General features: G+C 38.3%; 2 protein-coding genes across 3 annotated transcripts in view; both read right to left on the bottom strand.

Moving 5' to 3' along the window:
• The window catches only part of LOC128733682 (rab GTPase-activating protein 1-like), a 28,371-nt gene extending 17,294 nt beyond the window's left edge, over positions 1–11,077 (bottom strand). The window contains exon 1 of one of the 2 annotated variants that reach the window (XM_053827441.1): positions 10,971–11,077. The gene's annotated coding sequence lies outside the window, so the exon portion shown is untranslated. Of the gene's footprint in view, positions 1–10,781; positions 10,886–10,970 lie in introns of those variants that run through there. The other variant, XM_053827442.1, reaches the window with a different exon arrangement.
• LOC128733683 (zinc finger protein ZFP2-like) lies at positions 88–2,088 on the bottom strand. Its single transcript, XM_053827444.1, has 3 exons — positions 1,889–2,088; positions 1,708–1,826; positions 88–1,643 (listed from the first exon to the last, which is right to left on the bottom strand). Exons 1-3 carry the CDS (start codon positions 2,033–2,035, stop codon positions 146–148), a joined length of 1,764 nt encoding a protein of 587 aa, XP_053683419.1. The 5' UTR covers positions 2,036–2,088; the 3' UTR covers positions 88–145.
• Positions 11,078–14,903: the final 3,826 nt, after the last annotated feature.

A 14,903-nucleotide genomic window follows, 5' to 3' on the forward strand; every position in this document is an offset into this window, starting at 1 on the left:
GAAGGATGTGAACATGGGCGTTTAAAAAATAATAAACAAATTTCTTTTAGCATTCTTTATTTTCAGCATAACGAATATAATCATGTACTATCATAACCGCTAAATAAAAAAATATTCGTTACAATCACTGTCGCTGGCCAACTGGCTACTGATGGGTCTTCAGATGCGCGGTCAGTTGCGTAAATTGACCGTACGAGACATCACATTTATCACACTTATACGGTCGGGACGCATGATGCACCGAAAGGTAGTGCAACCGCATGCCAGCTCGTCGTTTGTACGTTTTACCGCACTCCTTGCACTCATGCACAACATGAGTCTGCCGGTGTCGTGTCAGTGCCTCTATCGTAAAGAAAACCGCCGAGCACGTCCGGCAGCGCCGTTCCTTACGAATAATCTTTCGCGGTGGGTTCTTGACATGATTTCGTAAATGAATAGTTTTTTCATTCTCCGTTACAAAGAAAGTTTCTTTACCCATCTCAGCGCACATTTCGCACTGAACCATTGGGAAGTTCTCGTTTGGGTGTTTCAACAAAATATGCCTGCACAGGTGCCGTTCCTGATGGTAAACGCCCGGGCAAAAGCTGCACTTTAGCTCCGGTTCAACAAATGTGCCCACCGATTCACTTTTGACGCCATCCTGTTTGATTCTGCCGGGGATTTCATGGCTTCGTAAATGTTTTTGCAGCGTGTATTTACTTTTAAAACGAACATCGCCCTGGCAGAGATCGCATGCAAACGGTCGTTCGTCGGTGTGACGGAATTTTTTATGCAATTGAAGACCATTTGACTGCGTAAATGCAGCATCACATTCGTCGCATTTAAACGGTTTTTCCGCGGTATGAATGCGTTCATGTCTAATCAACCCACTCCGAGAGGTACCCACAAATGTCGTACAATATTTACATTTGAACAAAACAGCTTTCGTGTGAATATTTTCATGAAGTCGCAGGTTGGACGCTCTGTTAAAGTTTTTACCACAATAAGAGCAAACAAATTTTCGTTCCAGCACCTCTTTAATACCTTGATGCACCCTTTTAACGTGTTCTTGTAAGTGATAAGTTGATGAAAATTCTTTCGTGATACCTTCCTTTTCGCACTCTTCACAAGGAATTCGGTTGCCCTTTCGGTAATGAACCCGTTGAAGGTGCATGTTCAAATGTCGCATCGTAGTTACTTCTTCGCTGCAAAAGGTACAAACCGGCGATACGGTACCAACATGCAATGGAATATGATCGTCCAGTTGTTCCAGTGTTTCGAAATCCGTCGTGCAAATGTAGCAGGTAAAGAATTTGACTTTCTTTTCTTTACTTTTGCATCCTTTACGCCAACCTTTACGACGAGCTTTTGGAACATTCCTCAAAACTTCTGCAAGTTTCTCGTCTTCTTCAACAACAGAAACGTCCGGATCCATTTCATATTTGATCTCTTCTATTGCTGTTTCATCAACATTCACTTCAACAATCGTGTCAACTGGTTCATCTTTAATGTCCTCATCGTCGTCTGACGAGTTGTGTTTTACATTCGACTGCTCATTCTCATAAGGAAACGCTTCTTCCACTATAATGCTGCTTCGTCCATCATCATCGTCAGTCTCTGCAGTCCCTTCCAAATATTCTACATCAAGATTGTAATCGAGCTGACTGAAAAACGGTCAAATTTCGATTAACACATCAACAAATTCCAAAACCGTAAAAAAGAAATTACCAGTAGAAACTTTTGATAGCGGCATCGGCCTCTAAAAATCGATTTCTCAGCTTGACAACATTATGAACATCGTTGTAACAGGTTTCGCAAATTTTGTTCACTTTTTCGTCGTCGGCAATCTGTCGATTGAAAAAGTATTATTTTAGCACATGGCAGTTCACTGCTGCGGTTCGCAACTTACCGAAATACCGAAGCATTCTTCCAGGGCAACGCTCAGAGGCTGAGCGTCTATCGTTGTTTCCGAAACACGATAACAATCCGTTCCACCATCGTCGTTATCCGTTACTAAATCCATCAAACAAAGCCGACAACAGTTTACGAAATTCATGCTGCTGCTAAGTATATTTCAACTTTACGTCACAAATGCAAGAAATAAAACTTTTTTAAAAAACTTCTAAACCAATATAATTGTTCCAAGCTTCTTTTGAATAATTTTTCAATGCTGCTCCACCACCAAGCTGCATAACATAACTTTTGACGTTTATGTTTTTGCTTTGGCAAGGTTTATATATATTCATACCTTTGCACTGCAACGTACACGCTAAGTCCCAATTACACAGAATGCTGTAAAACTAGACTATTTTGTGTATTAAGCTGGGATGAACAAATACCGTGGACCCCCGTTCGTTTGACCGTTTTTAATCTGAACACTTTTTAATTTGAACCCCGTTGGTCTGCACGACGTGCAAATTAAAAATGGTTCAAACGTCATACTCAATATGACATCATTTGCTTATGCAGACAATGCACATAAACACGATTTGTTTTTGCTGATCTAGCGTGTTTAATCTGTTTCACATTGCGTTTTCCCAACGATTATGGTAGAAATCCGATCAGAGAATGAATATTCGCTGCTTGCAACTGCCAACTGAATCAAACCACCAAAACAATAACAAAGAGTAGGGCAGCCAGTTCACACAAGTTCCAGCATATTTAGGGTTACCAGTTGTTCAAATTAAAAACTAACCCCGTTAGTTTGCATGAGGAATCGTTCAAACGAACGGGGGTCCACTGTACCTACTTAAAAGATTTAAATTTTACAAAATTCTATTGAACGAGAAACTTAACATAAATTATCAATTATTTCAAATATTTGGTGGAAGACAAAATGATTGAAGCAGGCACAATTTTGATAAAACTTAATATTCCTTGATGAAAATGTAAGTAAATTTATTTAGCCATCCAGGCAAAACACTGTATGATTCTAAAGAAAGAATTAATATTTTTTAAAAATTTTAAAATATTTTTTCATTCTTCGCTAATTCATCAGTGTTAGTAAAAAAATCACGATAGTGGTGTTTTGTTTCCAAGATCATGACTAAAATAGTAACCGTCGTTAATCGTTAGTATTTCGGCTATAACTCAGGAACTAAAAAATAACTCTACCGTTATATTTTTGTCATTAAATATATAAATTGGCGAATAAAATTTTTTTTAAATTGTTATGACATGGCATTTCCGAGTTTCTGACTGTTATTTAAAATCTTTTTTTTTCTTGTATCACTGCGACCAGTATCGTTGAGTGTTTGCTGTATAACCCGCACTGCATTTATATTTGCTATCCAGCTTTTTACGAGCCATAATGGCGGACGTGTTCGTAATATTTGAATAGCGTTTTTGACATTTTCGCACGTTTGCTTTCCGCGCGTTCACGGTAAAACTAAAGGAATGTACGGAAAGAAAACGTGCGATGTATTAGGGAAATGTCAAAAATGCTGTTTAAATATTACGAACACGTCCGCCATTATGAGCCGTAAAAAGCTGGATATTGGCTATTGAGTGAGCGATATGAATTTTATGCGCACTTGTGTGTAATTGGGTACGCTTCCTTCAATGCTTCAGGGTGGCAACTCAATCTGTGATTTCAAATTCCTGGTTTTTTCCCGGTTTTCCTGGTTGATTTTTGAAAAATTCCTGGTTTTCGAATATAACTCAAAATTAGCATCAAGAATGGAAAAATACAAGTTTTTTGTGTTGAATATTATGCTGGAAAGTTTGCCGGGTTATCTATTCCCTTTTACTAAATGTGAAAGAGTAAACATAAAAATTTATATTTGCTTCACTGACTAGGATTGAAACCAGCGGTGAGTCACCTCTAGCAGATTTTTCTGATGAAAATGCGTCGGCTACTTTAGCTAAAGGCAAACATTATGAGAAAAATCTGCGAAAGAAGCAAAATCGAGAAAAAATCGGACAAGATACTTTTTCTCGCCCGGATCTGTCTTTTACAGACCTGCGGTTCCAAGTTAGGATGGTAAGCCGTCATTTTACGACATCTTTGAAATGCGCTTCTCAGAGGCCTGCACAGGGCTCTGAATGCCATTCCCCCAAACTCATTCATGGGCATGGATTAAGATTTTGGGTGGTATGGCTTAACTCTTGCAATTCCGCATGACGGATTAAACGCTTTGCTAGGTCATCCCCTCGGGGGTGCTAAGTTTCCTAACTTAGTTAAAAGCTTTATGCTCTTTTCGAAGACGACCAGTATCCATTCGGGAGTAGAGATGCTTTACCGGTTTTACCGGTATTGCCAGGCACTTTTCCAATACCGAATTATCGGGTTTTCCACGATCAAAAACCGGTATTTTCTTGCATGATTAAATAACAACTCAAGAAGCTTAAATCGCTGGTAAAACTTTGAAAGTATAGGGCAAACTTAATTTCATGATTGATAGTTCTCCCAGTCGGCCTCGAGGTATGGTGCTGGCCTAATAAGCCAGTCGTCGTATGTTCGAATCTCGGATTGAAACCACCCGTTTCCATAAGTTAACTTAATCTAGTACGATTAACTACTTTAAAGAGAAATTTCGTACCTATTTAAAATTTAAGTCATTCTGGAACTCGAATTTAAAGCTTGATATTCAATTTTGTAAAATTAAGAGTTGCGGAATGTGGCCACAGATTACTTCACAGACCCTTACCCAACAACTTGTCTTGCCAGTTGGTTCAACGGGTAAGAAAAGTTAGCAGCTTGTAGCTCCAAATACTGGAACTAATCGAGGTCCAAGGGGCTTACGAGGCTCGGAGCGAGCGTAGCCGGATTCCAAACACGGCGAAAACCAAGATTGAGTGTGCACAAACCAGGGCGACTAAGACAGCAACCCATCAATGATACTCCAAGCTGGAAGTTCTGTAAACGCGACAAAAGAGCCAGGGTCAACTAACTAGTTGAAGAGGGTCACTACCAGCAGACATATCCACTTATTGTAGAAATTTTTTGCTACCTTAGTGGTGTTAGCACCAATGCGAGGATATCGCCAAGGGCATAGCTGGCTAAATATTGATCGACCGTCCGACCGACCGACCGAGACAAGCCTAACTGGTCAACTAAACATTTAAACAACTCTTCCGAGTCTCAAAATCCGCAGACTAGAAAAATCAGCAGCGCGTGATGCCCACATTACGTCGCATCGACCATGTCAACCCGGAGGTGCCGTCGTTAATTGAAATTGTATATATGAAGTCTTGTAAATCACCAGGAATAGTCTGCATTTCAGCCGAGATGCCGAAAGCTTGCCCAGCATCGTCATCGCAAATGTTGCATCAGCTCTTCAGCAATATCTGGGAAACTGCAACATTTCCGGTGGATTGGATCCTTTTGTGAGCCCTGAAAGGATTGCTCCAGGAGTGAGACAGGGTTACATACCTTCATCGCTACTGTTCCTCGTCGTTATGGATAAAATTTTAATTGGCATTGATACCAAACCTAACCGATGATTACCCTGAAACTTTTTGACAATCAGGATGACTAGCGGCGATTTTTTGGATCTTACTTTGGAATGTTTGGTGCTCAAATCAGATCACTTTACTTACTCAAACACGAATTTTCAATTCTAACGAGAAATCCGGTCTATTGCCTGCGAGACGTAGTGCGTCTGCGGGTCTTCATTAATCGTTGCTCGAATACATTATTCGGGCATGGTGGTCTAACACTCGATCGTCGATATCACCAGCGCCAGATAGAAACAGAGATTTGGGAACGTAGGTAGAGGTGGATCTGACATATTTTGAGAAGAGAATCGAACGAAATCTGCAGGAAACCTGAACTCAAATGTAATCCACAAGGAGAATAGAAGAGGCAAACCTAGAGCCTAATGGTGGGCTACGCCGTTAACGTTAGTCAATTGGTTCAGACTATTGATGCAAACCTCTCCTGGCGACAGATGAAAGTCAGGGCATATGACCGTCGACAATTGAGAAAGCAGATTTTTTGGTTTTGTCGAACCAACGGACATGGCCACACAAGTAATTAAGCAATCAGCAAGCATCTAAGTTTTTTCCTGGTTTTGGGTAAAAAATCCAGGTTTTTTCCCGGTTTTTCCTGGTGAAAAAAAATTCCTGGTCTTTTCCTGGCTTTCCCGGTTTTCCTGGTTGAGTTGCCACCCTGAATGCTTGCTCTACTTTACCCACCTCGTTCCACACGACAGCGCCTCAATTATTTTTCAATTTCAATTAACCCTTATCGGGATAATTTAGGATTCAGCATGGAGGAATGGTTCTGAGGGGCCTGAGAATAAACCCTAACCCATGCTAAAGTCACTTTGACATCGAATGGCCTGATTCTACTAAGATTCGAACCCATGACCATTCACTTGTCAAAGCAGACTCGGTAACCTTGTGGCTAAGTAGAGCTCCCCCTCTTTAAAGCTTTGACCGCTCTTCGCATAACAGTTCCATGGCGAAAAACAGCAAGCGTAGAAAACGGCGACTGAAGTTTTTCGGTAGTTTTACTTAATTTCGCTCCCGCAGGTTATTTTCAAGCGAACCTTTACTATAGATTTGTTAAAATCCAGGTCCAAATGAATTAAAAAAAATCAGTTACAGATTATCAATTATCAATAGTTTATCTTAACAAAATAGCAATGGGACTGACATGCGAATAATTTTCAATTGAATCAGGAAAATTTTCGCATAAGCGGGGTACGCTGCTGAAAAGTAATGGGTTAAAAGATAGGACAAGAAATGCTCAAGAAATCGATTTCTCTAATGGTTTCTTAAGCAGTACACACCGCACAAGTAATATTATTTCACGTTCAGATGGTGCAGTTTTACACGCGAGGTAACATCCGTTTAGTACGTCACGCAAATTTTGATCAATATCAACCCCTCCTCCTTCCTTGTCACATTTTGTCACACATGCATGACCCCCAAGTGACGAACTGCAAGATTTGTTAAATTCGTTATAATCTGATAGATCTGGCAACCGTGCGAGTTGATTTTGACAACTAGCAGTGCTCCCATTTCATATGTAAAATTGAACCGGAGGAGTGCCGCCTAATAACTCTGGAGTACCGCGGCACAATGTGCTGAGTGCCCGACCCCTTGTGTACTGCCTTTTCCAAGTTAGGCCATTGCAAATCATATTTCAAGTTTTTGTCACCCCCCCCCCATTGGAAATTGGCTTGAAAAATCGGGGGGCAAAAAAATAATTTGAAGGATATGAGTCAAATTTCTTTTTATAAAATCAATTGTCTGTGGGCTCTACAGTCTGAAAAACTCGAAAAACGAGTCTCCGAGTTGAATTAACGCTTCTAGCACGAAACAGAAATGGAAATTCGAACAATGGAATTTCCGAAAATCGTCCAAAAAAATTTTCCTTCGTTTTTGTCTTTTTTCGTATATTTTTGCATAGAAAATAATAACGTATATATTATAAGCAAGAATAGATTCGGGTTTTCACGTTTAAACCTTAAATAAAAATTCTTGAAATCCATGTTTTTTTTGCTCGATTAAAAAATTCACTTTGTTTTTTTTCGCCCCCCCTTCAGTGGCCGAACACCGGAAGGACAAAAACTTTATAAAATATTTGTAATGGCCTTACAGAATAACGCAAATTGAAAAACAGAATTGAGTGTAGAATTTCACATAAAAAAAAGGCCCCGTGGACAAACAAGGGAGGGAGTGGGGGTAGAGTCGATGTCCACGCTTGTCCACGGAGGGGGAGGGGGGTGTTGAAAATTGGCATTTTTGTGTCCACGTGGTATCTGAATGGCCCCTAACCGCCATAAACTTATGATTAGATATGCCTTCAATAAACTAACAATTTATAGAATATTGGTTGACTATGCATAGCTATCAAATTAAAATGTTATAAAAAATGATACTTTTAGCTACGATCAATATGCTCGATTAATCAAAATTGAGATCGGACCATCCCTGTGTATGTTAATATGTCAATATTTGGGTTGACCTGTAATTGGTTCCAATTATCAAGAAACTGGTGATAATTTTGACTAAAAATGGTCTATTTATTAAGTTTTGTATAAGCAGGCTAGAACAAGATGACATAGATAGAACAAAAAAACTGGTTAAATACCCTGTGATGAACACAAGTGTACCCAGGTAACCAATAAGTATTAGTATCAGCAGTAAATCAATCGTTTATTAGCATCCCTGGCGTTTTATACTGCAGGTTGCTGTTTATCAGCGTTTTGACTGCATAACTGTTGTAAATTGGCATCCACAATTCTATTTAAATTCTTCTTGTCGGTAACTAGCTGCAAATGCTAGCATTGCCAGTACTATATGAGGGCTAGCAGTAAAGTAGACGCATATTTTACCAAAATAGCATTTAATGCAACTTAAATGCTCATTGGCTTGCATTTAAATTGCATTGGAAATGCCTGGGAAATTACCTGGGTACAAGGGGTTTCCAGCAAGGCGTATCAGTGCGTAGTAACCAGAGATTACTACTACAGAGATTACCAGATTACCGCATTGAAATTTTTTTTCCAATTCACATTTTTCTTAGATTTCTGAGAAAATTGGCTTGCGTATTTATAAGAAAAATTTTGTTGTTTGGCGCTTGGTTCGAGTTGTAAGCTTTTGAAATAAGCAATGTCCGAGAAAATCGAAAAGTTTGCCTTGTAGTTATCTGGGCAAACAGAAGACTTCGAATTTTTAAACATTGTTTTTATTAATAAGTCCTTTAACCACGTCCTTATTTTATATAAAACTGTTCTAACTTGGCTAGTAACGAATGGCCGAAACAAAAATGTGTTCACTAATGCATTCCCTCTGCCCGCTGTGCGCTTTGCCGAGGGTTTTGTCACTGGTCGTGATGAAGGTGTTCATAATACCGGTCCATTGCTCTTCGACGGTTTCATCAGGCGGCATCTCCGAGGCTCGGGTTTCAAGGTGTTCGACAAAGGCCCTTTTCACATCAGGGTTCTCCAACCGGTGGACGTCGTAACGGCATTTAACTTTCTCCTCCCGTCGTTGGACACGTGCGACGCGCAAACGTATCTCAGCAATAGCAAGATGATGGTCGGATGGAGTAACAGCGCTGCATTTGTTGCATACATCAAGAAGGCTCGGTCGCCATTTTCGGTTGATTGCAGATGTGGTCGATTTGGTTTTCTGCTCGGCCATCACGTGAAATCCCTGTGACTTTATTTGCTGGAAAAGAGCGTTCCACCAACGATCATGTTATTATTACAAGATTCTGTAAACAGCTCCCCATTTTCGCTCATCTCTCCTAGGTCATGGCGTCCCATGACGCGTTCAAAACCCACATTGTTCGAGCCAATCTTCGCGATGAAGTCGCCTAAGTGAATTTGAAGGTCCCACACTTCGGGAATTTCTCCGTCACACCGTTCAGCTGGCTGTAAAAACGTTTTCTTGCACATCGGCAGCATCTGTTGGCGCATAGCGATGGATCGTAGTAAGGTTTCTAACCCGGGATCTTAATCTGACCACAAGTATTCGTTGGTTTGTCGATTATTATTGCATCAAGGCTACATGTGCTCCTAGGCCCAGTAGGAATCCAGCTACTCTTTCTGGAATACCATTTTCACCTTGTACGCCAAAGTAAAACTTGCTAAGCCCTAGGATTTCAAGCTTCCAGCGTCTAGTTTCACTTGAAAGTTCTTAGATATTTTACGCTTCGATGTGTATTCTTTACGATATTGATTCACCATCTCATAGAATTTGCACGTGTTAGTTATTCTAGCTTTTCACGATCTCTGTTTTGGCGCTTTTTCATTGATGACCATGCGAGGAAGGCAGCGCTTCATGCAGCAGTTGTGCATAGTTCTCGACAATTTGCAGGTTGTCTAGTTGCCGAATGTTTAACCGAGGAGGCCGGCTTTGTCGCGAGGTGTATACCGTTGATAGTTTTGAGAGCACATGTACTGCTGCATGTAGTCTTACCTGACTACTGCATGTAGTCTTACCTGATTCACAGCGAAAACACGTTGTCTTCGTAGGTTCGAAAATATATTCTATTAATTTTATTCATGACAGATACCGGTCTAGGATTATAGTAATACTCAGAAATTTTGTTAGGACGAGAGGACTTCTTTTTCTGATATACTTCTCTTCGACCAGTTGGCGCGAGGGGGCAGTTGTATACAACCGTACTGCTTTTGGTATGGAAACATCATTGTCGCTACGGCAAATCCAGATTATTTATTACGACCAATCACAGAGCGTGGATTTTTAGTTAGATAATGCCTAACTTTTTTCAAATATTTAAAAGTTAGTTAGGGAAACATGTTGTTCGCTATATTGTAATGGATTATTGGAAAAATTTCCAATCGATGGATACCAATATCTCTAGAATCTATTGAGAGCTGACTGAGTTACAAGCGAGCAAACCATAACCACTTTTTTGTTTTTTCTAAAGTGCTTGTCAATCTAAAGACGTAGTCCTACGTCAAAACATTTACTTTTAAATTTAAAACTATACTGTTTTCGGACATTGTTTTATGGGTCTAGACGAATGTCTGAATAAGTAGTAATTCTACACATCTTATCTGTAGTTGTTTGAAAATGTATGAAGCGCCGTTAATCACCTATATTCTCTTTGTTCCTATTAATTAATTGTATTAATTTTACTTAGTTAAATAATCACACATAACATAGAAAAACTTGATTTTACCAAAGAATTTCGCACTTTTCCTGCCTTTGAACATGCATAATTACGTAAAGAAATAAAACTAATTTTAATCCGTCTTTTAATCAATATCGAGAGCCATCGCAGTAGCCAGGCTATTCCCGACGTGCAAATTTGATGGTAATAAACGAAACTATGAATAATGGCGATTTATAGTCAAATTTTCATGATTACAGACCTCTCAGTGAAAAATATTTCATCAAAATATTATCGATCCTCGGAAAAGAAAACTATGTGTGGGGTAGACTTCCACCCCTCTCCAAAAACAATGAGTTGCAACGAAGTAGCACAGTAGCTATTTTTCATGTTTTTCTTCCATTTAATACCAACTTTTATCAGATTAACACTAGTGACACATCTTACATACCTTTACAGTACAGTTCAGTATGATTTCGAACAATTTACACACAATATCACTGGAATAACAACCACCGTAGCACGGAACTAGTGTTTTTTTCGCAGCAGCAGAACACTTTTTTTCCTCCTCTGGGCGATGCAAAAATGCAGAGAAGAAAATTTGACAGCTTCGGTCGATCGACTTGACTTGAGTGAAAATGGTGAAAATAAAGAAAACGGAAGAGACGAAGACGCGAGGCAAGAGCGGAAAGAGCGGTGATTAGAATGTGCGGTGTAGAAAGAGTAATCAAAACAAACTGCACTGAAACACACTGCGCCCAAGGTTGATAGAGAAAATTGACGAGATGCGCCTGTCCTACACTGACGGAAATATCCTGCCTGCGTTTTGCTTGTTTGGGTGATTTGGTTTTGTTTCTGTTCCTAAGGGGAACGACACGTCGGGGCATTGCTTTTCATTAATTTTTCCAAATGGGACAATATTATATGTAACTAGCTATGAATATACCAAACGGAAAAAGAAGGACGATAGAAATTATTGAAAGAATGCATCTCTCTAGCATAGTGAAGAAAAGGTGTTTGTTTCCCAAATGTGAACTAAAACATTTCTCGGGTAATTTTTCTCCTCTCTTCTGCTTTTCACGGCAACTTAAATGCATAGAAAAGAAAATTTTCAAAACATTTAGCTAACTAGTGACTCCAGCCACTGGTTAATGCAAAGCTGATGTGTTAAAATGCATTAGTATCGCCGTAAAAGCAGAAGAGAGGAGACACGAAGAACATTTCTCATTGTCACATAGGTTTATTTGAAAAATTACCCGAGATTTGCTGTTTATTTGAAAATCACACTGGATTAGTGAAATTACATTCTTCAATCCGAGTTTTCCGTTTTTCCGAGTATTTTTAATCCGAGATCATGAATTCGTATCTATTTGAACAGCAGAGTAGAGAAAACTATGAACTATACAGAAGATAGAAAAGATTTCAAATAAAACTCAAGACTTTGTTAAGAAGATTAATACTTTATTCATTATTTATATTTTACACGGTGTATGATGTATATTTTTCTTCCTGATAGTTTCTTAATTGTTTTACTTGTATCATTCATATATAATTAAGAACATTTTTCATTAGTAATCATGTGTATCTCATCCTCGTAGTATAATGTGAATGCTAGTCTTGTGGTGGCCCATTCTCTCCGAGAGGGACTGTATGGTATCGCTTTTCCGTCCGCGTTTCGAGTGGACATTTACTTACTATTCCTTTTCCTCTCCTTCTTCTTCTACTTTGCTCTTAATGGCGTCTGATAAAACGCTAAGATGGCTGCGCCTTTTCGGCAGCTTCATTTCTGCTGCAATGAGCTAGCGGGAGTTTTTTTGGGTTTGTTGGATATCTATTGGTTTAGAAGCAAAAATTGAAACACTCACTCTATTCCTATATTTCGACGCCTAAAATTCTTTGCTTTCGTTTCGTTACTCTATCCCTTTCTTCATTTGCTTGCACAGTAGTAACAGTCAGTATGAAAATTGCGGCTAGAACGTGATTTTTTTACGATAGGTTAATTTTTGCTTAATGTTCAATCTTGTTTGACAAATAAAAACGCGTCGGAGGATTTAACTAATTTTACTATGAATGCGGTTTTTTCGGTTCCAGTAAAACTGAAAAATTTGTCTGTTCTATTGGACTAATTATTTTCAATTTTTGGCGACTTAAACATAATTTATCACCTCGTAAATGGTTTCCCTAGGGGAAATCAGTTGCAGTTGAATAAACTGGTTGAATATTTGGTCTATTATTTGATTGCAAACAAAACTTTTCGTTCAACGACAATTCATTTTACTATCTGCAGATATAGATATACGTTTAACGGGTTAAAATGTTTTGATATGAAATTATCATCTTTGGTTCCAGGAAAAAAATCTTAGAATTATCGCCGTTTTATTGTACTGTATCAGCAAAGATGTAGTAAATATAGTTTATATGCGCATCTGGAGGTATTCGATGAACGAAAAAGAAAAAGCCAAAAGCTGAATGATGAGCCTACACTATTTCTGTTCTAATCGTTCCTAACAATCCTTAACTTTTTATGAATGGTTCATTTTTTTTTAATTTTACAATTTGCTTGCAGCATAGATGTGTTCAATATCGTGTCTGTGTGTAGGGTTTAATTTTAGTTTCAATGTAGTCAAGTCTTTTCTCATTCGCTAAATATAAAGGTGTGTAAAATGTTTGCTAGTTTTTTCTTCACTTTATCGTATGTTTTTTTTGTAATTTAAATTTATTTTAAATTTTATAAAAATGCTGCTTTTGTTGTGCACTAATGCCAGTTTAGTGGAAAGAACTTCCACCTCTACAATCATGTTTTGACGCTAGGCTGCTAATGAGATACTTTATACTTCAATATTCCTTACCACAATGGTTGACAGAGAAATAGCTCTTCTAGTGTTCAATTTATGGCGTATGTAATTGCTATACTTTCGTACGATTTACATAAATCGTTATAGGTTTAATGCAAAAGGCTCGGCGCGCTTTTTAAGTCCGCATTTGCCTCCGACCTGTGTATAGAATATGGACTGCAAAATCTTTTGAGTATGATGATAAGATGCAATAATTTCTTAAACTCTGCTGCCCTTAACAGACTAACTTGATTTGTGAAACTTCTGATTCTGAGGTAATTTCTTCAACGATGTACATTGTTTTGTTCACTTTTGTATGTTGCTTTTAGCTTTGTTCTCTAATAAGCGAACCTTTGTTTTTGATACTTTCATATGATTGATTATGGTCCAAGAAGTATGAAAAATTAACTACTATTATACAGAGTGCCGGATTGGAGTGCCGTTTCACACCTTGTCCTTGCACGATGTTTCGAAACCTGGGAATAATTTTTTTTTTGCGGTTCACTAACAGAAAATGATAGTTTGTACTATTTTTTACAGTACAAATTTCTAAGAAGTGAACAAAAGGTCTAAAAATATCAACGTTTTTGATGTAAAAATTAACATTCAACAACAAAATAAGCCATGTATGACCAATAACACCAATATTATTTTCTCTTCAGTACGAATATGCTTACAGTTTACAGTGGAAGTGGTCTTCCCATGGGTGTTCCCTAACTGCAGTTTGGGGATATAATCTTGAAACCGTTTCGAACCGAAGGCTGAACGTGGTTCAACAGTACCGAACTGCCTCTCTATATAGTTTTATATTTTGTTAAGAAAATTTCGCTATATCTGATTACACTATTGGTGAGGTATTATATTTTGTAATATTTTGTGTTGGAATCGTTGCCTGTGTGTACTCTCAAGTTGCAGTTTTGTTTGTGTGGGATTCAATTGGACTATATCTTTGTAACTTTCGTGTTGGTTGGCTTTTTTTCTGTTTGTTTTTGCTAGATATATGAACTTTAAATTTTGCTACATTCTTCTCCTAAAAACAGTAAGATTTCTTCCCGATACTTAAACTCATACAACAGAAGTAAAAAATTTGCTACCACTATGTCTGTATAATAAACTAGAAATACGGCAGCAAACCGTTACCAGGTGTGACTTGGTAACGCTGTAAACGTGTGGTTGGTAATTGCTAGATTTAAAATTGAACAGCACAGAGAGAAAGAGCATTCATTTGAGAATATGCTACAATGTGTTTTACTGACTAAGAGCCCTGATGTCCTACGTGTAAAAAATATTTACAAATTGCTCGCGTTCTCATCATCAAGTTTAAGTGGCGAAACCGCTCTGTCGTAATATTCTTTTTAGCTAAATGTGGATGTTTCACGATTTTCACGAATACGGTTTTTGGACCACACAAAATAAATTCTATACTATCCTTGTATTTTCTTTTATTGCAATGAGTTATAAATTGTGTATTTAGATGAATAAGATTTAAAGTTTACCTACGCAATTTCGACGAGTGATCATTCTAGATTACTTTTATGTGTGGTGTGGAG

Source organism: Sabethes cyaneus, chromosome 2 (genome assembly GCF_943734655.1).
Source record: "Sabethes cyaneus chromosome 2, idSabCyanKW18_F2, whole genome shotgun sequence".
Lineage (NCBI taxonomy): Eukaryota > Metazoa > Arthropoda > Insecta > Diptera > Culicidae > Sabethes > Sabethes cyaneus.